At 53.8% G+C, this 24508-nt stretch overlaps 1 protein-coding gene across 1 annotated transcript in view; it reads right to left on the bottom strand.

The window, feature by feature from the left end:
- Positions 1-24508, bottom strand: part of LOC140715696 (neural cell adhesion molecule L1-like) — a 341600-nt gene that overhangs the window by 78186 nt on the left and 238906 nt on the right. Inside the window, 6 exon segments of the mRNA XM_073028066.1 lie at positions 3537-3661; positions 7003-7165; positions 13536-13702; positions 17654-17765; positions 21543-21686; positions 22735-22866. Of these exon segments, the coding sequence (XP_072884167.1) occupies positions 3537-3661; positions 7003-7165; positions 13536-13702; positions 17654-17765; positions 21543-21686; positions 22735-22866 (843 nt within the window).

Here is a 24508-nt window from a genome sequence, read left to right as displayed (position 1 = left end):
CCCCACAACATCACTGGCCTTATGAATGAGTTTGTTGATTCTGTTGGTGTCTGCTACCCTCAGCCTGCTGCCCCAGCACACAACAGCAAACATGATAGCACTGGCCACCACAGACTCGTAGAACATCCTCAGCATCATCCGGCAGATGTTAAAGGACCTCAGTCTTTTCAGGAAGTAGAGATGGCTCTGACCCTTCTTGTAGACAGCCTCAGTGTTCTTTGACCAGTCCAGTTTATTGTCCATACGTATCCCCAGGTATTTGTAATCCTCCACCATGTCTACACTGACCCCTTGGATGGAAACAGGGGTCACCGGTGCCTTAGCCCTCCTCAGGTCCACCACCAGCTCCTTAGTCTTTTTCACATTAAGCTGCAGATGATTCTGCTCGCACCATGTGACAAAGTTTCCCACCGTAGCCCTGTACTCAGCCTCATCTCCCTTGCTGATGCATCCAACTGTGGCAGAGTCATCAGAAAACTTCTGAAGATGGCAAGACTCTGTGCAGTAGTTGAAGTCCGAGGTGTAGATGGTGAAGAGAACGGAGACAGGACAGCCCCTGTGGAGCCCCAGTGCTGCTGACCACTCTGTCTGACACACAGTGTTGCAAGCGCACGTACTGTGGTCTGCCAGTCAGGTAATCGATAATCCATAACACCAGGGAAGCATCCACCCGCATCACTGTCAGCTTCTCACCCAGCAGAGCAGGGCGGATGGTGCTGAACGCACTGGAGAAGTCGAAAAACATGACGCTCACAGTGCTCACATCACTGTGGATGTAAGCTCTACAGGACAACAGTCATTGAGACGGGTTCTTCTTAGGCACGGGTTATGACTGAAGCCTGCTTGAGGCAGGCGGGTACCCCAAGCGAGAGGTTAAAGATCCCAGTGAACATACCAGCCAGTTATTCAGCACAGGTCCTTAGTACTTGTGGGTTCATCTTTCTGAACGATGCTCTTCTATCGGCCTCAGAGACTGAAATCACAGGATCACTGGGGGCTGTGGGAGTTGTTGAAGATTCCTCAACGAGCATAAAAGACATTGGGCTGATATGGTGCTTGGTTTCACTCTGTAAGAGGTAACAGCATTCAAGCCCTGCCAAAGCTACTGAGCATCCTTCAGCGATTCAAGTCTGGTCCGGAATCACCAGTCTGCAAGTATCCCACTTGGTTGCCAGACCTGAATGCCACTGATCTGGCCCTCAGCAGACTGCAGACCTCACGGTTCATCTGGTTGGGGAAGACTCTGAATGATTTTGTGGGACACACTCGTCTGCAACTGATTTTATAAAGTCCATGACAACCACGGGGTATTGATTCAGATCCCGAGATGAGTGCTTGAACACAGCTCAGTCCACTGGCTCGTAGCAATCCCACAGTTGCTCCAGTGCCTCCTACAACCACCTCTTTGGTGTCCTTACCTCTGGAGCCGTGCTCTTTAGCCTCTGCCTGTATGCAGGTAGGAGCAGGACAGCCAAGTGTTCAGACTCCCTGAAATGCAGTCTGGTCATCGAACCGTAGTACAGCAGAGAGACGATAACCGAGCAGAGAATTCTTCAATCAAGCTTGATTGAAGTCTCCAACTATGATATGAAATGCGTTGGGGTTCCCTGTTCGCCAACGGCAGCATTCAACATCTCGAGTGCCTGATTAGCGTCAGCTTTTGGTGGTATGTAATCTGTGGTCAGAAGTGTGGAGGAGAACTCTCTTTGATGAATGGTCAGCACTTAAACATTAGGTGTTCCAGCTCGGGGAGAACAGGAGTATGACAAAGCTGCCACTCCCAGCACTACAAAGAGTTTATCATGAAACACAGACCCCCCCAACCTATTTCGTAATTTTCTAGCAATTTTACATTTTGGAACCATACTGCAGCCACAAAACAACACATTTCACGCAATTTGAGACAGTAATATTAAACCCGGCTCTGATTCACTGGACATTGTTAGGGGCTGTGCGGAGACTTGAAAGGACAAACCCACCGAACAGTGGAGAGGCGTTTGTGTGGGTAAGGGCGACCTCTCGTGGTCGGGACCTGAACTGCCAAGAGTTAACGCCATCGTGGAAGTAGAGAAGGGAAGGCACAAGGAGAGAAGCCTTGGAGATCTATCTATGAGATTCCAGCAATGAGAGACATCAAACTCTGCTTCAGTATATCCTTTTCATTCCTTGTCTCTGATGGCAGTGTTCTGTTGATTACTGGAGGGGAGTGGGAGATTGGTGAGGACATGTATGTGATTTAGTAGACTGATAGGCATGCAGTGTGGAATCAGAATCAGGTTTACTATCATTGATATATGTCATAAAATTAATTGCTTTACGGCAGCAATACAATGTCATACATAAAATTTACTATAAATGATAAGAAACATTGTTATAAATTAAATAAGTAATGAAAAAGGAAAGCAAAATAGTGAGATAGTGTTCTTGGACGGTTCAGAAAGACGAGGGGTAAAAAGCTGTTCCTGAAACATTTAGTGTTCTGCACCTCCTCTCTAAGGGTAACGAGAAGAGGGGATGTCCTGTCCTTTATGCTGGAACCTCTCTCCCTCCATCTCTTCTTCCTCCTTTCTCTCTCTTCCTCTCCCCACCCCCTCCACTCTCTCTAAACTTCCCCAGCCTTCTCAGATTTGAGAAGCACAGGAGAACGAGGGCACTCCTCCACACCGTCCATCTGAAAGCCCCTGGATTTACTCAGTAAGACTAAAGTTAGTATTATTTGTCACAGTGCACCAATTGCGTCAACGAGCAACACGCTCCAAGGACCTGCTGGGGGGGGCAGCCCGCAAGGGTCACCACGCTTGAGGTGCCAAAATAACGCGTCCACAACTTACCAACTCTAACCAGGACGTCTTTGGAATGTGGGAGGAAACCGGAGCCCCCGGAGGTCACAGGGAGAATGTACAAACTCCTTAAATACAACGGTGGGAATTGAACCATGATGCTACCATGCAGCCCCTGTGTATTTGGTAGCTGGGTCCCTGGTGTGGTACGTGTAGATTCTGGCATTCGGTGACTGATTACTGTGTGGGTGATGCATATATTCCAATCTTCTTCCCCATTACCCCCTCCCAACCCCTACCATTTATCCATTTGGAGATCCAGCCTATGACCAGTCACTTTCAGCCCAATGATCACACACCGCCCAATTACACCCATGTAACAATTAACCTACTAACCATACATCTTTGGAACGCAGGAGGAAATCGGAGCAGTGGGAGAAACCTACATGATCGCCAGGAGAACGTACAAACTCCTTACAGGCAGCAGTGAGAAATGAACGCAGGTCGCTGGCAGTGTAACAGTGTTACGCTAACCACCATGTTACCAACAGAGTCATGGGGAGGACGAACAAACTCCTTACAGTGATCGGCCAGAATTGAACCTGGATATGCTGTAATTGCATTGCGCTAACTAATTCACCACCGTGCCTAGGGAACGGGAGCCCTTTCCTTGCAGTAACTCAGTCATCTCTGCTGAGCTGAGTAGTCTGGGCCCGAGTCCGGGCGCTGAATTAATCTGCACAGGGGCTTACGTACCGACCACAATGAGCTGCGCGCTCGCTGCCACCGAGTCCAGGCTGGTTCGGGCCGTGCACGTGTAAATCCCCTCATCTTCGTAGCTGACGTTTTTGACTTTCAGGAGGCCTTCCCGGATGTGATACCTGCCGATGAGGAGAGCTGTTAAAGGCACGGCTGTCAACGGCAGAAGCTGCACACAGAATACGTACTGGGTTCTGTCCAGACTGTTGAAGGGCTGTGCAGGAACGCCCACTCCCATCCTCCTCATCACCACCATCATTCTCCCCTCTCTCCACTCATCTGGATACTCTCCCTTTTCCTCCCCCCTCCCCCGCTTTGAGACAAGAAAGAGTGAAAGCACGGACCACCGGGCTCAGGGAAACAGACAGACAGACAGACTTTATTGATCCCGAGGGAAACTGGGTTTCGTTACAGCCACACCAACCAAGAATAGTGAAGAAATATAGCAATATAAAACCATAAATAATTAAATAATAATAAGTTAATCATGCCAAGTGGAAATAAGTCCAGGACCAGCCTATTGGCTCAGGGTGTCTGACACTCCAAGGGAGGAGTTGTAAAGTTTGATGGCCACAGGCAGGAATGACTTCCTATGACGCTCAGTGTTACATCTCGGTGGAATGAGTCTCTGGCTGAATGTACTCCTGTGCCTAACCAGTACATTATGGAGTGGATGGGAGTCATTGTCCAAGATGGCATGCAACTTGGACAGCACCCTCTTTTCAGACACCACCGTCAGAGAGTCCAGTTCCACCCCCACAATATCACTGGCCTTACGAATGAGTTTGTTGATTCTGTTGGTGTCTGCTACCCTCAGCTTGCTGCCCCAGCACACAACAGCAAACATGATAGCACTGGCCACCACAGACTCGTAGAACATCCTCAGCATTGTCTGGCAGATGTTAAAGGACCTCAGTCTCCTCAGGAAATACAGACGGCTCTGACCCTTCTTGTAAAGCTTCCTCACCACTGCTCTAAGACGATTAAACCATCCCCTCTTGTGAACTAAACAGACTTCTGATCTCATAAGCAAACTCACTGGGGCCCTTGCACCGTAGCATCTGCCTGAACTGCTTTCCAGTTAGGCCGCTGGTGTTTAGCGCAGCAATGAAGATCCTCTCACTTTGCCCAAGTTCAGGGCTGCCTTCATTGTGTCAGCAGCTTCCTCCCAGTTTTAACCACTGTCAGTCAAGCCCCGGGTGGAAAGTCAGGAATATCATCGCACTCAGATGTAGAAGGATTCTTCACAGCTTGTTCTGTAACAATTTTGTCAAGGTTGTCAGCCCTGAGTTGAATCCCAGAACCTGTCCTGGCCTCTACCCTCTGACCTATTTCACAAGGGTTACTCTACCAAGAGCCAAAGTGTTACAAAGAAATGCATTTCTCTGTAGCACCTTATTTCTGTTTTACCTGGTTATACCTCAACGTGGAATGAGGAAAGACGAGTGACAATAATAATCCAATTTACTGTAACGTGAAGTCACAGAGTACATCACCATAGAAACATGCTCTTCGGCCCATCTATTTTGTGTCAGCCTGGTCTTCTGTTCGTCCCAAATACCTACAACCCTCCAAACCCATCTCCACAAGACCAAAAGGTGATAAGGTGGACTCTTAACCTCACCATCTGCGTTGCTATGAGGTGCCTTGCACCTTATTGTCTATCTACACTGCACTTCCTGCATTCTGCTACCGTTTTAGCTTGTTCTACCTTGATGCACTGGGTAACGACCTCATCTATATGCAGGACAAAGTTATTCCTCCCTATCTTGGCACATGTGACAACGTTAAAACAATTTTGAACAAAAATGAATATCTTCCAATGGATGTCCTGATTGATGGAACATGGACTTTTGAACTCATGATCAACCTCATCATGGCCCTTGCACTTTCGCTGTGACTGTAACACTTCACTCTTCATTCTGATATTCTTTTACCTTGTACTACCTCAATGCACTTGATCTGTATGAACAGTATCCAAGAGAAGTTTTCTCACTGCACCTCAATACACCTTGTGCCTCCAAGCGAACCACAACCTTAAACACAAAGTACACTGCAGATGCTGTGGTCAAATCAACACGCACAAACAAACTGGATGAACTCAGCAGGTCGGGCAGCATCCGTTGAAATGAGCAGTCAACGTTTCGGGCTGAGACCCTTCGTCAGGACTTGTGAGTCTGTTGGGGTCGTCTATTGCATCCGGTGCTCCCGGTGCGGCCTCCTCTACATCGGTGAGACCCGACGCAGATTGGGGGACCGCTTCATCGAGCACCTACACAACAGACACGATCTCCCGGTTGCCACCCACTTCAACTCTGCTTCACATTCCCATTCAGATATGTCCATACATGGCCTCCTCTACTGCCATGATGAGGCCAAACTCAGGCTGGAGGAAAAACACCTCATCTACCATCTGGGTAGCCTCCAGCCCCTTGGTATGAACATCGAATTCACCAACTTCCGGTAATTCCCTCCCTCTCCCTTCCCCCATCCCACTTTCACTCTGCCTCCTCTTCTAGCTGCCTATCACCTCTCTCATGATTCTGCCTTCTTCTATACCCATAGTGCTTTCCCCTTAGATTCCTTCATCACCTCTCCTGCCTATCCCCTCCCTGCTTCCCCTCCCCCACCCCTTGATCTTTCCTCTGATTGGTTTTCTACCCTCTCCCCACCTTCTTTATAGGGCCCCTGCCCCCTCCTTCAGTCCTGACGAAGGGTCTCGGCCCGAAACGCTGACTGCTCATTTCCACGGATGCTGCCCGGCCTGCTGAGTTGAACCACAACCTTGTAGTTTGGAGGCTTGCAACCCTCGATGACCCGGAGAGCGATGTTGGCTGGAGTCAGGGCTTTATGCTTTGGTAGGGTCACCCATGCCAAACTGGTCAAAGGGTAGAGGCCAGTCGAAGAGTGGTCCACCGTTCCTCCGGGTTCTGGGGTTCAGCTCAGGGCTAACAACCCTGACTGAGAAAATAAAATTGTTACAGAAAAAGCAATGAAGAATCCTTCTACATCTGAGTGCGATGGTTTTCCTGAGTCTCGACCCATGACTGACACTGGTGAAAGCCAAGAGGAAGCTACTGACATGATGAAGGAAGCCTGAACATGGCCACAGATGGAGGACTTTCATTGCTGCCCTGAACAGGAGTGGCACGTTGGGCGGTAAGTCAGTCAGTCAGTACAGGTAACAGCAACACAAGAAATTCTGTAGATGCTGGAAATCCAGAGTGACACACATAAACATGCTCGAGGAACTCAGCAGGTCAGGCAGCATCTATGGAGGGCACTTTGGGCCTGTTCTGATTAGGGGTTTTGGTCCAAAACGTCGATTGTTTATTCTGCCTGACCTGTTGAGTTTCTCCAGCATTTTGCGCGCGTTTCGCAAGACAATATTCCAGTTCCGATGCCACTCCCCATCACTTGTCGCCCTCCCCACCCCACCCACGGTTCTCCCACCAGTCCTTACTTGCTTTCGTCATCGGGGGACTCGTCAATGGGCAGCCCGTCCTTACTCCACTCCAGCTCGGGAGGGTACAGCGAGGGGTCGACCTCCACCAAGCACCGGAACGTCACCGAGTGCAGCCGCTGGATGTGCTGTTCCCTCGGGGGCTCGATCATCCGGCTTGCGTCTGTCAACGGAGCAGCAGAAGGTCAGTGCGGCTTCGGCACAGTGACGCGGCTTTGGTAAAGGAAATGCACCACGAGGGGAGGTACGTGGGCAACTAACTCTGTGCCATAAAGTGCAGACACTCAGGGATATTAAAGAGTAAAGGTCAGCGATATTTGTCACCTGTACATCAAAACGTACAGTGAAATGAGTCGTTTTCTGCGGCCGAGGAGGTTCTGTGGGCAGGCCATAAATGTACCATGCTTCCAGTGCTAATGTAGCATGCCCACAACTTACTAACCCTAATGCCGTATGTCTTTGGACTGTGGGAGGAAACCAGAGCACCCAGAGGAAATCCGCACGACCCCCGTCAGAATGTACAAACTCCTCACAGACAGTGGCAGAAACGGAAGCTGGGACACTGGCACTATACCTGCTATGCTACCGTGCTGCCACCCCCACCCCGTTCCCCTCTGCACGAAGGGGCGTCACCCTCAGGTCCTGTTCTAATATTTCACAAGAAGCTCGGGGTTGCACGTGGTGACATGTATGTCCTCTGATAATAAGTTTTACTTTGAACCTCTCACCTTACAACTATGGCCTTTAGCTTTTAGCACCGCCTCCCTGGGAAACAGATTCAGTGTTCAGCCTATTGACACCCCTCATAATTTCGAACACCTCTACAAGATCAACCCACAGTCTGCTACGTCCCAAGGAATAAAGTCCTCACCTGTTCAACCTCTCCCAATAACTCAGGCCCTCAAGTCCCGGCAATATCGTTGTAAATTTTTTATTCACTCTTTCCAGTAACATCATCATCATCATGACGTGCCGTGTTGCACGTTCAGTAGTTTTGGGAAATTTTTCTACAGAAGTGGTTTTCCATTGCCCTCTTCTGGGCAGCGTCTTTACAAGACGGGTGACCCCGGCCATTATCAATACTGTTCAGAGATTGTCTGCCTGGCGTCAGTGGTCAAATAACCAGGACTTGTGATCTGCACCATTTACCACTTCCTCCCATGGTCCCGTGACCCCGATCGGGGGGCTAAGCAGGTGCCACACCCTGCCCAAGGGTGAAGGAGTGCCTTACACCTCCTTTGGTAGAGACGTATCTCCACCCCGACACCCAGTGTTTTTATATACGTGTAACACATAAAGCTCATCTTAACCTTACAGGGAGCAGTTGGCCAGGCTGTGTCTTTTTACCTGGGACACTGGAGAATGAGGGTCAAATTAGAGAAGTGTTTAAAACTATGAAAGCCACAGATATGGTGGATGGCAGCAGCCTTTTCCCCCAGGGTAGGGGACTCCAAAGTGAGGGTGCATAGGTTGAGAGGAAAGGTTTTAAAAGGACCTGAGGGAAATTTCCTAAATACAAAGGGTTGTGAGTACAAGCTGCTGGAGGCCGGGACAACAGTATAATTTAGGAAGCATTCGTATAGGTGGGAATTAGAGGAATATGGGCTGAACACAGGAAATTGGCTCCAGCTGGGTGGGCACAGTAGTCAGGACAGAGAGGCCTCTTTTGGAAATAAGTAAAAATCAGCCATGATGGAATGGCAGAGCGACTGGATGGGCTGAACAGCCTCGTTCTGCTCCTCTGTCTCATGGTCTTTCTACTCCTCTGTCTCATGGTCTCTCTACTCCTCTGTCTCATGGTCTTTCTACTCCTCTGTCTCATGATCTTTCTACTCCTCTGTCTCATGATCTTTCTACTCCTCTGTCTCATGGTCTTTCTGCTCCTCTGTCTCATGGTCTCTCTACAGGGTGAAGGTTCACCGGAGTGCTCCTCTGTCTCATGGTCTCTCTACAGGGTGAAGGTTCACCGGAGTGCTCCTCTGTCTCATGGTCTCTCTACAGGGTGAAGGTTCACCGGAGTGCTCCTCTGTCTCATGGTCTCTCTACAGGGTGAAGGTTCACCCATAGTGACAGCGTCTCGACATGAGCCAAGGCGAACCCCTGGCATTCCTACCCAACCTCTCTACGTCTCCTACCATAACACCAGAAGATAAAGGCCACTCGAGAACGAGCGCCTTACACCTCCTTTGGTAGACAGATCTCCACCCCACCACACAATTCCTGTAACAGGAAATTTGACCAAATTTGGACACAGTACTGCAAGGAATACATCTTCATGTCCTTACTTTTAACGTTTGTAGCACAGCTAAAGAGGGACTGGAGTGTGTGTGTGTGGAGGACAGCCTAGATCACTGAACACTGAACAGTACAGGTCCTTCAGTTGTGCTGACCTATAATTCTACTCCAAGATCAGTCTAACCTTTCCCTCACACTCAGTCCACCATCCATGTGTCTACCCAAGTGTTTCCTCAATGTTTCTGGTAGGGTAACTCCATACGTCCGCCAATCTCTGTGTAAGAGACCTACCTCTGACAACCCCCTTAAACTTTTCCCCATCACCTTAAAGTTATGCCCCCTCACTTCCACCCTCGGGAAGAAACCTCTGACTCCCTACTCTATCTAAGCCTCTTATCATCTTATACGCGTCTATCAAGTCACCTCTCATCCTCTAGAGATGTTTCAAAGAGAAAAGCCCTAACTCGCTCAACCCATCCTCAGAAGACGTGCTCCGTAATCCAGAAAGCAGCCCGGAAAATCTGCTCTGCACCCTTTCTATAACGAGGCAACCATAACGGAGCACTCTTACAGACCTGCGACATTAGCTCAATTCCCCAACTAATGAAAGCGACGGCACAGGATCCGAGATTCACGGGTATGCGATTGTGCAGTGACTGAAACGCTCCTGTACACGTAGCCTTCGTTGCTGTGCAGGTGGAACTGGACACAGCTAGAAAACGTTCAGAAAACATGAAATAGTTTTGTTCTGCCGTATTTTATTAAACCTGTCAATTAATAAATAAAATCAAGAGTACGAGATCTTTCAATTTTCATTTGAAATATTCATAGTCTGCATATTGCAAAAACACATTTAAAGTGCTGCGCAGTTTTCAGGCTGTGTAATAATTTCCTGCTCGGAGCAATAGTTGGTCTGCACAGTTGTTAAAAAAAATACAGGAAGCTTGTAGGTGATGTAGGATCAGAAGATGTAGAATCCTTGTGAGGAGAGTTAAGGAATTGCCAGGGTAAAAAGACCTTGATGGGAGTTACACACAGGCCTCCGAACGGTAGCCAGGATGTGGGCTACAAATTACAATGGGAAATAGAAAAAGAGTGTAAGAGGAGCTGAGGAGAGCAAGAAGGGGGCATGAGAAGGCCTTGACGAGTAGGGTAAAGGAAAACTCCAAGGCATTCTTCAATTATGTGAAGAACAAAAGGATGACAGGAGTGAAGGTAGGACCTATATAAAGGTGGGAAGATGTGCCTGGAGGCTGTGGAAGTGAGCGAGGTCCTCAATGAATACTTCTTTTCGTTATTCACCAATGAGAAGGAACTTGATGACGGTGAGGACAATATGAGTGAGGTTGATGTTCTGGAGCATGCTGATTTAAGGGAGAGGAGGTGTTGGAGTTGTTAAAATACATTAGGACGGATAAGTCCCCGGGGCCTGACGGAATATTCCCCAGGCTGCTCCACGAGGCGAGGGAAGAGATTGCTGAGCCTCTGGCTAGGATCTTTATGTCCTCGTTGTCCACGGGAATGGTACCGGAGGATTGGAGGGAGGCGAATGTTGTCCCCTTGTTCAAAAAAGGTAGTAGGGATAGTCCGGGTAATTATAGACCAGTGAGCCTTACGTCTGTGGCGGGAAAGCTGTTGGAAAAGATTCTTAGATCTATGGGCATTTAAAGAATCATGGTCTGATCAGGGTCAGTCAGCATAGCTTTGTGAAGGGCAGATCGTGTCTAACAAGCCTGATAGAGTTCTTTGAGGAGGTGACCAGGCATATAGATGAGGGCAGTGCAGTGGATGTGATCTACATGGATTTTAGTAAGGCATTTGACAAGGTTCCACACGGTAGGCTTATTCAGAAAGTCAGAAGGCATGGGATCTAGGGAAGTTTGGCCATGTGGATTCAGAATTGTCTTGCCTGCAGAAAGCGGAGGGTCGTGGTGGAGGGAGTACATTCAGATTGGAGGGTTGTGACTAGTGGTGTCCCACAAGGATCGGTTCTGGGACCTCTACTTTTCGTGATTTTTATTAACGACCTGAATGTGGGGGTAGAAGGGTGGGTTGGCAAGTTTGCAGACAACACAAAGGTTGGTGATGTTGTGGATAGTGTAGAGGATTGTCGAAGATTGCAGAGAGACATTGATAGGATGCAGAAGTGGGCTGAGAAGTGGCAGATGGAGTTGAACCCAGAGAAGTGTGAGGTGGTACACTTTGAAAGGACAAACTCCAAGGCAGAGTACAAAGTAAATGGCAGGATACTTGGTAGTGTGGAGGAGCAGAGGGATCTGGGGGTACATATCCACAGGTCCCTGAAAGTTGCCTCACAGGTAGATAGGGTAATTAAGAAAGCTTATGGAGTGTTAGCTTTCATAAGTCGAAGGATAGAGTAAGAGTCGCGGGGTAATGATGCAGCTCTATAAAACTCCGGTTAGGCCACACTTGGAGTACTGTGTCCAGTTCTGGTCACCTCACTATAGAAGGATGTGGAAGCATTGGAAAGGGTACAGAGGATATTTACCAGGATGCTGCCTGGTTTACAGAGTATGCATTATGATCAGAGATTAAGGGAGCCAGGGCTTTACTCTTTGGAGAGAAGGAGGATGAGAGGAGACATGATAGAAGTATACAAGATATTAAAAGGAATAGACAAGAGTGGACAGCCAGCGCCTCTTCCCCAGGGCACCACTGCTCAGTACAAGAGGACATGGCTTTAAGGTAAGGGGTGGGAATTTCAAGTGGGATATTAGAGGAAGGTTTTTTACTCAGAGAGTGGTTGGTGCATGGAATGCATTGCCTGAGTCAGTGGTGGAGGCAGATACACTAGTGAAACTTAAGAGACTACTAGACAGGTATATGGAGGAATTTAAGGGGGAGGCAGAATCGGCACAACATTGTGGGCCGAAGGGCCTGTACTGTGCTGTACTGTTCTACGTTCTATGTAAAAAAGGCAATGTTGAGAAAATCAAGGGGGATTTCAATATGCAGGTAGATTGGGAAAATCAGCTTGGTGTTGGATCCCATGAGAGGGAAATTGTGAGATGGCTTTTTAGAGCAGCTTGTGTTTAGTCCAGTAGGGGAAAGGTAATTCTGGACTGGGTGTAATGTAATGACCCAAATTTGATTAGGAAGCTTAAGATAAAGGAACCCTTAGGAGGCAGTGATCATAATATGACAGAAATCACCCAGCAGTTTGAGAGGGAGAAGATAAAGTCGGATGTATCAGTATTACAGAGGACCAAAGGGAATTACAGATTCCTGATTAAATCGCCTAGTCACAGGAAAATTTACAATGACCAATTCACCTACCAAACCGGTACGTCTTTCCTCTGGGATCACCCAGAGGAAACCCATGGGGTTTGGGAGAAAACGCATAAACTTCTGACGGGTAGCAACGGGAGATCTCTCCGTTCCTCCACACTGCTAAGAATCCTGCCATTTACCCTGTATTCTGCCCTTCAAGTTTGACCTTTCAAAGTGAATCAATTTGCAATTTACCTGTACTTCGCCCTTAACCATGCATAAATGTAGGTTATTGACTTCCTGAGCACGGATGACACAAAGTTGATCACGTGTGTTGAAGCTTAAGATTTGCAGACTTGCTGAACAGGAATGGGGGTGTGGGAAGGATGGTGTTACCCCTGTATAATTGTGAATTTTGATGTACACACCATGGGTGGCATCACACAGATCGCCTGTGCTTACGTTTAACAGCTAGATGGGTAAGGTGGTGCGTGAAGGACACTGCTGTCCCTGGACACCTGCAGTTTAGAATATAAAAGCAGGATGTAATGTTTAGGCTTTGTAAAACACTGGTGAGGCCTCACTTCGGGTATCGTGAGCAGTTTTCAGCCCCTTATCTAAGAGCATTGGAGAGGGCTCAAAGGATGATTGAGTAATTGGAAGGATTGTCTTCTGAAAAGTGTCTGACGGCTCTGGGTCTGTACTCGCTGAAATTCAAAAGAATGAGGGGTGACCTCATTGAAACCTATCGAATGTCGAAAGGCCTCGGAGGAGTAAACGTGTTTCCCTTAGTGGGGGAGCCTCAAAACCGGGGCATTCTTTTAGAACAGAGATGATTCTTTAGCCAGAGGATGGGTGAATCTGTGGAATTCACCGGTAGCCATGGAGGCCAAGTCATTGTGTATATTTAAGGCAGAGGCTGATAGGTTTTTGTATTAATCAGGGCATGAAGGTTTATGGGGGGATCAGCCAAGACGATGGTGGAGCAGCCTCAAGGACCAAATAACTTAATTCTGCTCCTATATCGTATTCGTGCACATCGCACCGTCGTGAGTGTGGGTGCTTACTTTTAACGAGCAGGGCAGTCAGTAGGCTGTCCTCGCCGATTCCATTCGAGGCATTGCAGGTGTAGATACCCCCGTCCATTTTCTGCACATCCTCGATCCTCAAGGTCCCGTTCGTGTAGAGGAAGTAGCGAACGTCCTGCAGGACGGCCTGCACGTCCTCCTTGTTCCTACGGAAAGCGGTAGAGACGCTCGCAACAACGGCCAAGCCAACACAAATCAACAACACTGTCACCCCCACTGCCTCCCTACCTGGCAGAGATCTCCCTCTCCGACCCCCATACCAACTCTGTCAGGATAAAGAAAATCTGTGTGTGTGTGTGTGCGTGTGTGTCCTTCTATCTCCATTGTCCTCCGTTCTGAGCCAGTTTCTTGAGGGTGAACTACAAATGCCCCCGTCGTCTAACGTCAGTATCAACGCCTCACCTGTATGTGTTGTTTGGACGTCCCTTGTTCCTCTCCCCTTGGGGACTCCATTTTAATGCCTGCCAGGTGATACACATTTGTATCTCTGCCGAATCCTGGCTGGTGTTTCCCCACAGCGTCTAGTTGGTTACTTTGTCAGTCCATCTGTGTGTGCCTTTGTGTGTGTGTGAGTGTGTGTGTGAGTGTCTGTGTGTGAGTGTGTGTGTGTGTGTGTGTGTGTGTGTGTGTGTGTGTGAGTGTGTGTGTCTGTGTGTGAGTGTGTGTCTGTGTGTGAGTGTGTGAGTGAGTGAGTGTGAGTGTGTGAGTGTGAGTGTGAGTGTGAGAGTGTGTGTGTGTGTTTATGTATTTGCATAATACATATTCACACGAAGTATATACAATTTACAGTACTGTTCATATATGGAATTCATTGCCACAGATGGCCATTGAGGCCAAGTCATTGGGTACATTTAAAGAGGAGGTTAATAGCTTCTTGATTAGTAAGGGTGTCAAAGTTTATGGGGAGGAGAACGGGTTTGAGTGGAATAATAAATCAACCCATGATGGAATTGCAGGGCAGACTCGATGGGCCAAATGGCATCATAACCCTTTGCAAGAGGTGAGGAAGTGAACACGCACTGGCAGAGTCCACACGCAGGAGTGCACGTCTGTGCACGGAGTAATTATGGGACGAGTGCACACGCAGAAAGATCGTGTATGCATGGAGCAGGTACACTTCAGCAATTCCGTGATTGAATTCAAAAGGCCGAGCGCTGGGACAGCATGTGTGCTGGTAAACTGGGTGGAACCCTGGAGCCGCTGACCCTCTCTCAGTGCTGACGGTGTGGAGGGGGCACAGACGTGCCTCCCAGACAGACAGGAGGAACAGTGTCACCACAACATGGTGGTAACATTGACACGAGGAGAAGCTCTTGAACGCTGGTGAAAACGCTTGTGTTAACTTCAGATGTCAGTCTGTACTGACCTGTCCCAGTCCCAAAGTGGCTGCAGGAGGACTAAGTGAGAGTGAGAGAATGAGTGAGTGAGAATGAGAGTGAGTCAGAGTGACAGAGAGTGAGAGAGAGAGAGTGAGAGTGAGAGAGGGAGTGAGAGAGAGGGGAGGGAGGGAGAGAGTGAGTGAGAGAGAGCGAGAGAGGGTTAGAGAGAGAATGAGAGTGAGAGTGAGCGAGAGTGAGTGAGAGTGAGCGAGAGAGAGAGTGAGAGTGAGTGAGAGAAAGTGAGAGAGGCAGTGAGAGAGAGCAAGAGAGTGAGAGTATGAAAGAGAGTGAGAGAGAAAGTGAGTGAGAGAGTGAGAGTGAGCGAGAGTGAGTGAGAGAGAGCGAGAGAGAGTGAGTGCGAGAGTGAGAAAGTGTGTGTGTGTGCGTGCGCGTGTGTGTGCGTGTGCGTGTGCGTGTGCGTGTGCGTGTGTATGTATATACGTGCTCGTGTGCTGGTCCATAAACATTTGCAAGACCCAAACTGGGGGAGAAAGGCTTCTACCTGGTAATCTGCCCCTCCCCACGCACCGCATACCGTCCCCACCCCAACCCTCGCTCCCCGGCACCGCTTACCGTCCCCACCCCGCCCCTCGCCCCCCGGCAGCGCTTACCGTCCCCACACCGCCCCTCGCTCCCCAACGGTGCTTACCGTCCCCACCCCGCCCCTCGCCCCCCCGGCACCGCTTACCGTCCCCACCCCAACCCTCGCCCCCTGGCACCGCTTACCGTCCCCACCCCACCCCTCGCCCCCCGGCACCGCGTACCGTCCCCACCCCTCCCCTCGCCCCCGGCACCGCGTACCGTCCCCACCCCACCCCTCGCCCCCCGGCACCGCGTACCGTCCCCACCCCTCCCCTCGCCCCCGCTTACCGTCCCCACCCCTCCCCTCGCTCCCCCCGGCAGCGCTTACCGTCCCCACCCCGCCCCTCGCTCCCCCCGGCAGCGCTTATCGTCCCCACCCCTCCCCTCGCTCCCCCCGGCAGCGCTTACCGTCCCCACCCCTCCCCTCGCCCCCGGCACCGCGTACCGTCCCCACCCCACCCCTCGCCCCCCGGCACCGCGTACCGTCCCCACCCCTCCCCTCGCCCCCGGCACCGCTTACCGTCCCCACCCCGCCCCTCGCTCCCCCCGGCAGCGCTTACCGTCCCCACCCCGCCCCTCGCTCCCCCCGGCAGCGCTTACCGTCCCCACCCCGCCCCTCGCTCCCCAACGGTGCTTACCGTCCCCACCCCGCCCCTCGCTCCCCAACGGTGCTTACCGTCCCCACCCCGCCCCTCGCTCCCCGGCACCGCTTACCGTCCCCACCCCGCCCCTCGCTCCCCGGCAGCTCATACCGTCCACACCCCGCCCCTCGCTCCCCAACGGTGCTTACCGTCCCCACCCCGCCCCTCGCTCCCCGGCACCGCTTACCGTCCCCACCCCGCCCCCCGCCCCCCGGCACCGCTTACCGTCCCCACCCCGCCCCTCGCTCCCCAACGGTGCTTACCGTCCCCACCCCGCCCCTCGCTCCCCGGCACCGCTTACCGTCCCCACCCCGCCCCTCGCTCCCCAACGGTGCTTACCGTCCCCACCCCGCCCCTCGCTCCCCGGCACCGCTTACCGTCCCCACCCCGCCCCTCGCTCCCCGGCAGCTCATACCGTCCACACCCCGCCCTTCGCTCCCCAACGGTGCTTACCGTCCCCACCCCGCCCCTCGCTCCCCGGCACCGCTTACCGTCCCCACCCCGCCCCCCGCCCCCCGGCACCGCTTACCGTCCCCACCCCGCCCCTCGCCCCCCGGCACCGCTTACCGTCCCCACCCCGCCCCTCGCTCCCCAACGGTGCTTACCGTCCCCACCCCGCCCCTCGCTCCCCGGCACCGCTTACCGTCCCCACCCCGCCCCTCGCTCCCCCCGGCACCGCTTACCGTCCCCACCCCGCCCCTCGCTCCCCCCGGCAGCGCTTACCGTCCCCACCCCGCCCCTCGCTCCCCAACGGTGCTTACCGTCCCCACCCCGCCCCTCGCTCCCCAACGGTGCTTACCGTTCCCACCCCGCCCTTCGCTCCCCGGCACCGCTTACCGTCCCCACCCTGCCCCTCGCTCCCCAACGGTGCTTACCGTCCCCACCCCACCCCTCGCTCCCCGGCACCGCTTACCGTCCCCACCCCGCCCCTCGCCCCCCGGCACCGCTTACCGTCCCCACCCCGCCCCTCGCCCCCCGGCACCGCTTACCGTCCCCACCCCACCCCCCCCGCTCCCCGGCACCGCTTACCGTCCCCACCCCGCCCCTCGCTCCCCAACGGTGCTTACCATCCCCACCCCGCCCCTCGCTCCCCAACGGTGCTTACCGTCCCCACCCCGCCCCTCCCTCCCCTGCACCGCTTACCGTCCCCACCCCGCCCCTCCCTCCCCGGCACCGCTTACCGTCCCCACCCCACCCCTCGCTCCCCGGCAGCGCTTACCGTCCCCACCCCACCCCCCGCCCCCCGCCCCCCGGCACCGCTTACCGCCCCCACCCCACCCCCCCGCCCCCCGGCACCACTTACCGTCCCCACCCCAACCCTCGCTCCCCGGCAGCGCTTACAGTCCCCACCCCGCCCCTCGCCCCCCCGGCACCGCTTACTGTCCCCACCCCACCCCTCGCTCCCCGGCACCGCTTACCGTCCCCACCCCAACCCTCGCCCCCCCGGCACCGCTTACCGACCCCACCCCACCCTTCGCTCCCCGGCAGCACTTACCACTGGATTTTGGGTGTGGGAGCGCCGAAAGCCTTGCAGTGCAGAAATGCTGTCTGCTTCTCCACCAACTGGAATTCCTGGTCGGAGGGGGTGAGGATCTGAGCGGGAAGCTCTGGGAACACACGGAGGGAACACACATTGCTTGCGCCGGCCCACAGGCAGCTGGGGATAGAACTACTCACAGCAGAACTGACACAGGGAGGAACAGGGTCTCAGTGAGAGACGGGGAGTGACAGGGTCTCACTGAGAGACGGGGAGTGACTCAGTGTGTGGGTAATGGACAGGGAGAGACAGGGTCTCAGTGAGAGACGGGGAGTGACTCGGTGTGTGGGTAACGGACAGGGAGTGACAGGGTCTGTGAGAGAGACGGGGAGTGACTCGGTGTGTGGGTAATGGACAGGGAGTGACAGGGTCTCAGTGAGAGACGGGGAGTGACTCGGTGTGTGGGTAATGGACAGGGAGTGACAGGGTCTCAGTGAGAGACGGGGAGTGACAGGGTCTCACTGAGAGACGGGGAGTGACTCAGTGTGTGGGTAATGGACAGGGAGAGACAGGGTCTCAGTGAGAGATGGGGAGTGACTCGGTGTGTGGGTAATGGACAGGGAGTGACAGGGTCTGTGAGAGAGACGGGGAGTGACTCAGTGTGTGGGTAACAGACAGGGAGAGACAGGGTCTCAGTGAGAGACGGGGAGTGACTCGGTGTGTGGGTAACAGACAGGGAGTGACAGGGTCTCAGTGAGAGACAGGGAGTGACTCGGTGTGTGGGTAACAGACAGGGAGTGACACGGTCTCAGTGAGAGATGGGGAGTGACTCAGTGTGTGGGTAATGAACAGGGAGTGACAGGGTCTGTGTGAGAGACGAGGAGTGACTCGGTGTGTGGGTAACGGACAGGGAGTGACAGGGTCTCAGTGAGAGACGGGGAGTGACTCGGTGTGTGGGTAACGGAGAGGGAGAGACAGGGTTTCAGTGAGAGACGGTGAGTGACTCGGTGTGTGGGTAACGGAGAGGGAGTGACAGGGTCTGTGAGAGAGACGGGGAGTGACTCGATGTGTGGGTAACGGAGAGGGAGAGACAGGGTTTCAGTGAGAGACGGTGAGTGACTCGGTGTGTGGGTAACGGACAGGGAGTGACAGGGTCTCAGTGAGAGACGGGGAGTGACTCGGTGTGTGGGTAACGGACAGGGAGTGACAGGGTCTCAGTGAGAGACGGGGAGTGACTCGGTGTGTGGGTAACGGAGAGGGAGTGACAGGGTCTCAGTGAGAGACGGGGAGTGACTCGGTGTGTGGGTAACGGACAGGGAGTGACAGGGTCTGTGTGAGAGACGGGGAGTGACTCGGTGTGTGGGTAACGGACAGGGAGTGACAGGGTCTGTGAGAGAGACGGGGAGTGACTCAGTGTGTGGGTAACAGACAGGGAGAGACAGGGTCTCAGTGAGAGACGGGGAGTGACTCGGTGTGTGGGTAACAGACAGGGAGTGACAGGGTCTCAGTGAGAGACAGGGAGTGACTCGGTGTGTGTGTAACGGACAGGGAGTGACAGGGTCTCAGTGAGAGATGGGGAGTGACTCGGTGTGTGGGTAACGGAGAGGGAGTGACAGGGTCTCAGTGAGAGACGGGGAGTGACTCGGTGTGTGGGTAACGGACAGGGAGTGACAGGGTCTGTGTGAGAGACGGGGAGTGACTCGGTGTGTGGGTAACGGACAGGGAGTGACAGGGTCTCAGTGAGAGACGGGGAGTGACTCGGTGTGTGGGTAACGGACAGGGAGTGACAGGGTCTGTGAGAGAGACGGGGAGTGACTCGGTGTGTGGGTAATGGACAGGGAGTGACAGGGTCTGTGAGAGACGGGGAGTGACTCGGTGTGTGGGTAACAGACAGGGAGTGACAGGGTCTCAGTGAGAGACGGGGAGTGACTCGGTGTGTGGGTAACGGACAGGGAGTGACAGGGTCTCAGTGAGAGACGGGGAGTGACTCGGTGTGTGGGTAACGGACAGGGAGTGACAGGGTCTGTGTGAGAGACGGGGAGTGACTCGGTGTGTGGGTAACGGACAAGGAGTGACAGGGTCTCAGTGAGAGGGGGAGTGACTCGGTGTGTGGGTAACGGACAGGGAGTGACAGGGTCTCAGTGAGAGACGGGGAGTGACTCGGTGTGTGGGTAACGGACAGGGAGTGACAGGGTCTCAGTGAGAGACGGGGAGTGACTCGGTGTGTGGGTAACGGACAGGGAGTGACAGGGTCTCAGTGAGAGACGGGGAGTGACTCGGTGTGTGGGTAACGGACAGGGAGTGACAGGGTCTCAGTGAGAGACGAGGAGTGACTCGGCGTGTGGGTAACGGACAGGGAGTGACAGGGTCTGTGTGAGAGACGGGGAGTGACTCGGTGTGTGGGTAACGGACAAGGAGTGACAGGGTCTCAGTGAGAGACGGGGAGTGACTCGGTGTGTGGGTAACGGACAGGGAGTGACAGGGTCTCAGTGAGAGACGGGGAGTGACTCGGTGTGTGGGTAACGGACAGGGAGTGACAGGGTCTCAGTGAGAGACGGGGAGTGACTCGGTGTGTGGGTAACGGACAGGGAGTGACAGGGTCTCAGTGAGAGACGGGGAGTGACTCGGTGTGTGGGTAACGGACAGGGAGTGACAGGGTCTCAGTGAGAGACGGGGAGTGACTCGGTGTGTGGGTAACGGACAGGGAGTGACAGGGTCTCAGTGAGAGACGGGGAGTGACTCGGTGTGTGGGTAACGGACAGGGAGTGACAGGGTCTCAGTGAGAGACAGGGAGTGACTCGGTGTGTGGGTAACGGACAGGGAGTGACAGGGTCTCAGTGAGAGACGGGGAGTGACTCGGTGTGTGGGTAACGGACAGGGAGTGACAGGGTCTCAGTGAGAGACGGGGAGTGACTCGGTGTGTGGGTAACGGACAGGGAGTGACAGGGTCTCAGTGAGAGACGGGGAGTGACTCGGTGTGTGGGTAATGGACAGGGAGTGACTGGGTAATGGACAGGGAGTGACAGGGTCTCAGTGAGAGACGGGGAGTGACTCGGTGTGTGGGTAACAGACAGGGAGAGACAGGGTCTCAGTGAGAGACGGGGAGTGACTCGGTGTGTGGGTAACGGACAGGGAGTGACAGGGTCTGTGTGAGAGACGGGGAGTGACTCGGTGTGTGGGTAATGGACAGGGAGTGACAGGGTCTCAGTGAGAGACGGGGAGTGACTCGGTGTGTGGGTAACGGAGAGGGAGAGACAGGGTCTCAGTGAGAGACGGGGAGTGACTCGGTGTGTGGGTAATGGACAGGGAGTGACAGGGTCTCAGTGAGAGATGGGGAGTGACTCGGTGTGTGGGTAACAGACAGGGTGTGACAGGGTCCGGTTGAGAGACGGGGAGTGACTCGGTGTGTGGGTAACGGAGAGGGAGAGACAGGGTCTCAGCGAGAGAATGGGAGTGACTCGGTGTGTGGGTAACGGAGAGGGAGAGACAGGGTCTCAGCGAGAGACGGAGATTGACTCGGTGTGTGGGTAACAGACAGGGTGTGACAGGGTCCGGTTGAGAGACGGGGAGTGACTCGGTGTGTGGGTAACGGACAGGGAGTGACAGGGTCTGTGTGAGACGGGGGAGTGACTCGGTGTGTGGGTAACAGACAGGGTGTGACAGGGTCCGGTTGAGAGACGGGGAGTGACTCGGTGTGTGGGTAACGGAGAGGGAGAGACAGGGTCTCAGCGAGAGAATGGGAGAGACTCGGTGTGTGGGTAATGGACTGGGAGAGACAAGGTCCGGTTGAGAGACGGGGAGTGACTAGGTTGTGAGTATCTGATATGGATTGAAAAGGGTCTGCATAAGATGGGGAGTGCATGGCATGCGGGAAAGGTGTGCGAGCATACTGGATGCCTTGGCGTACCAACGACCTGCACGATGATGTTTGCCAGCAGGGTGCCGTGCTTGTTCTCTGCCTCACACTGATAGATGGCGGAGTCCTCTTTCTTCACTGCTGTCAGGATGACCCTGCTGCCCGATATCTTTCTCCGTGGATCCGGGTCCGTCTCTGCCATTAGGGGATTGGAGTCAGTAACTTTAACTCATATCAGAGGGTCAGTCTTGGTACCAGCATGTAAGTACCATCGCAAAGAAGGCATGACAGATCTCTGCTTAGGCAAACTTATATAGATGCACAATGGAAAGTTTCCTGACTGGTTACATCACAGCCTGGTATGGAAACACCAATTCCCAAGACTGAAAGTGTCTGTAAAAAGTGGTGGATATTGTCCAGACCATCACTAGTGAATTCCTCTCCACCACTAAGTGTATTCATAGGGATCGCTGTCACAAAAAGCAGCTTCTATCCTTCAGGACCATGCTCTCTCCTCATTACTACCATCGGGCAGGAGGTACAGGAGTCCAACGTCACCAGGTTCAGGAGCAGTTGTTACCCTACTGTATCAGGCTCATAGAACCACAGAACATTACAGCACAGAAACAGGCCTCTTGGCCTTTCTTGGCTGTGCCGAACCATTTTTCTGCCTAGTCCCACTGACCTGCACCTGGCCCATATCCCTCCAAACCCCTCTCATCCATGTACCCCAGTTTTTCTTAAATGTTAAAAGAGAGCCCGCATTTACCACTTCATCTGGCAGCTCATTCCACACTCCCACCACTCTCTGTGTGAAGAAGCCCCCCCCAATGTTCCCTTTAAACTTTTCCCCCTTCACCCTTAACCCATGTCCTCTCGTTTTTTTTTCTCCCCTGGTCTCAGTGGAAAAAGCCTGCTTGCATTTACTCTATCCATACCCATCATAATTTTATATACCTCTATCAAATCTCCCCTCATTCTCCTACGCTCCAGGGAATAAAGTCCTAACCTATTCAACCTTTCTCTGTAACTCAGTTTCTCAAATCCCGGTAAACCTTCTCTGCACTCTTTCAACCTTATTAATATCCCTCCTGTAATTCGGTGACCAAAACTGCACACAATACTCCAAATTCGGCCTCACCAATGCCTTATACAACCTCACCATAACATTCTAACTCTCATACTTGGTTGGACGGCAGGGACCCGTCGGGCCGAAGGAACACCAGCAGCCCACTCTGCTCACCGTTCAGAGGCACCCCATTCATGCTCCAGCGGATCACCGCCTTCGGCTTCGCCTCCACGTCGCAGTCCAGCAGCACGTTCTCCCCAGGGCCGTAGACGCCGTCCTCGGGCTTCTCCACCCAGTAGGGAGCAGCTGCGTGGAGACAGGAGAGGCACGATCAGGATCTCATGCTGCTCGTGGGGCGGAGCAGTGAACAGAATGGGGTTCGATCCCTCCTGCTGCCTATGAGGAGTTTGTGTATTCTCCCCGTGGCCGTCAGGGTTTCCTCCGAGTGCTCCCACAGTCCACAGACGTATAGGTTTGTATCAGTGAGTTATGGCGAAGGAAGCCTAGCACGGCCTTGGACAGTGTTGGTCTGGGGGAGAAAGGGAGGGTCTGGGGGAGAATGGGAGGGTCTGGGGAAGAACGGGAAGGTCTGGGGGAGAACGGAAGGGTCTGTGGAGAATGGGAAGGTCTGGGGGAGAAAGGGAGGGTCTGGGGGAGAAAGGGAGGGTCTGGGGGAGAAAGGGAGGGTCTGGAGAAAGGGAGGGTCTGGAGGAGAATGGGAGGGTCTGGAGGAGAATGGGAGGGTCTGGAGGAGAATGGGAGGGTCTGGGGGAGAAAGGGAGGGTCTGGAGAAAGGGAGGGTCTGTGGAGAATGGGAAGGTCTGGAAGGTCTGGGGGAGAACGGGAGGGTCTGGGGGAGAACGGGAGGGTCTGGGGAGAAAGGGAGGGTCTGGGGAGAAAGGGAGGGTCTGTGGAGAACGGGAAGGTCTGAGGGAGAACGGGAGGGTCTGGGGGAGAACGGGAGGGTCTGGGGGAGAAAGGGAGGGTCTGGGGGAGAACGGGAGGGTCTGGGGGAGAACGGGAGGGTCTGGGGGAGAACGGGAGGGTCTGGGGAGAACGGGAGGGTCTGTGGAGAACGGGAAGGTCTGGGGGAGAACGGGAGGGTCTGGGGGAGAAAGGGAGGGTCTGGGGGAGAACGGGAAGGTCTGGGGGAGAACGGGAAGGTCTGGGGGAGAACGGGAAGGTCTGGGGGAGAACGGGAAGGTCTGGGGGAGAACGGGAAGGTCTGGGGGAGAACGGGAAGGTCTGGGGGAGAACGGGAGGGTCTGGGGGAGAACGGGAGGGTCTGGGGGAGAAAGGGAGGGTCTGGGGGAGAACGGGAGGGTCTGGGGGAGAACGGGAGGGTCTGGGGGAGAACGGGAGGGTCTGGTGGAGAAAGGGAGGGTCTGGTGGAGAAAGGGAGGGTCTGTGGAGAACGGGAAGGTCTGGGGGAGAACGGGAGGGTCTGGGGGAGAACGGGAGGGTCTGGGGGAGAAAGGGAGGGTCTGGGGGAGAACCGGAGGGTCTGGTGGAGAAAGGGAGGGTCTGGTGGAGAACGGGAAGGTCTGGGGGAGAACGGGAGGGTCTGTGGGAGAACGGGAGGGTCTGTGGGAGAAAGGGAGGGTCTGGGGGAGAACGGGAGGGTCTGGTGGAGAAAGGGAGGGTCTGGGGGAGAAAGAGAGGGTCTGGGGGAGAAAGGGAGGGTCTGGGGGAGAACGGGAGGGTCTGGGGGAGAACGGGAGGGTCTGGGGGAGAAAGGGAGGGTCTGGGGGAGAACGGGTCTGGGGGAGAACAGGAGGGTCTGGGGGAGAACGGGAGGGTCTGGAGGAGAAAGGGAGGGTCTGGGGGAGAATGGGAGGGTCAGAGGGAGGATGGGAGGGTCTGGAGGAGAATGGGAGGGTCTGGAGGAGAACGGGAGGGTCTGGAGGAGAACGGGAGGGTCTGGAGGAGAACGGGAGGGTCTGGGGGA

Source organism: Hemitrygon akajei, chromosome 24, assembly GCF_048418815.1.
Source record: "Hemitrygon akajei chromosome 24, sHemAka1.3, whole genome shotgun sequence".
Classification (NCBI taxonomy): domain Eukaryota; kingdom Metazoa; phylum Chordata; class Chondrichthyes; order Myliobatiformes; family Dasyatidae; genus Hemitrygon; species Hemitrygon akajei.
This window is presented reverse-complemented; position numbering and strand designations above follow the sequence as displayed.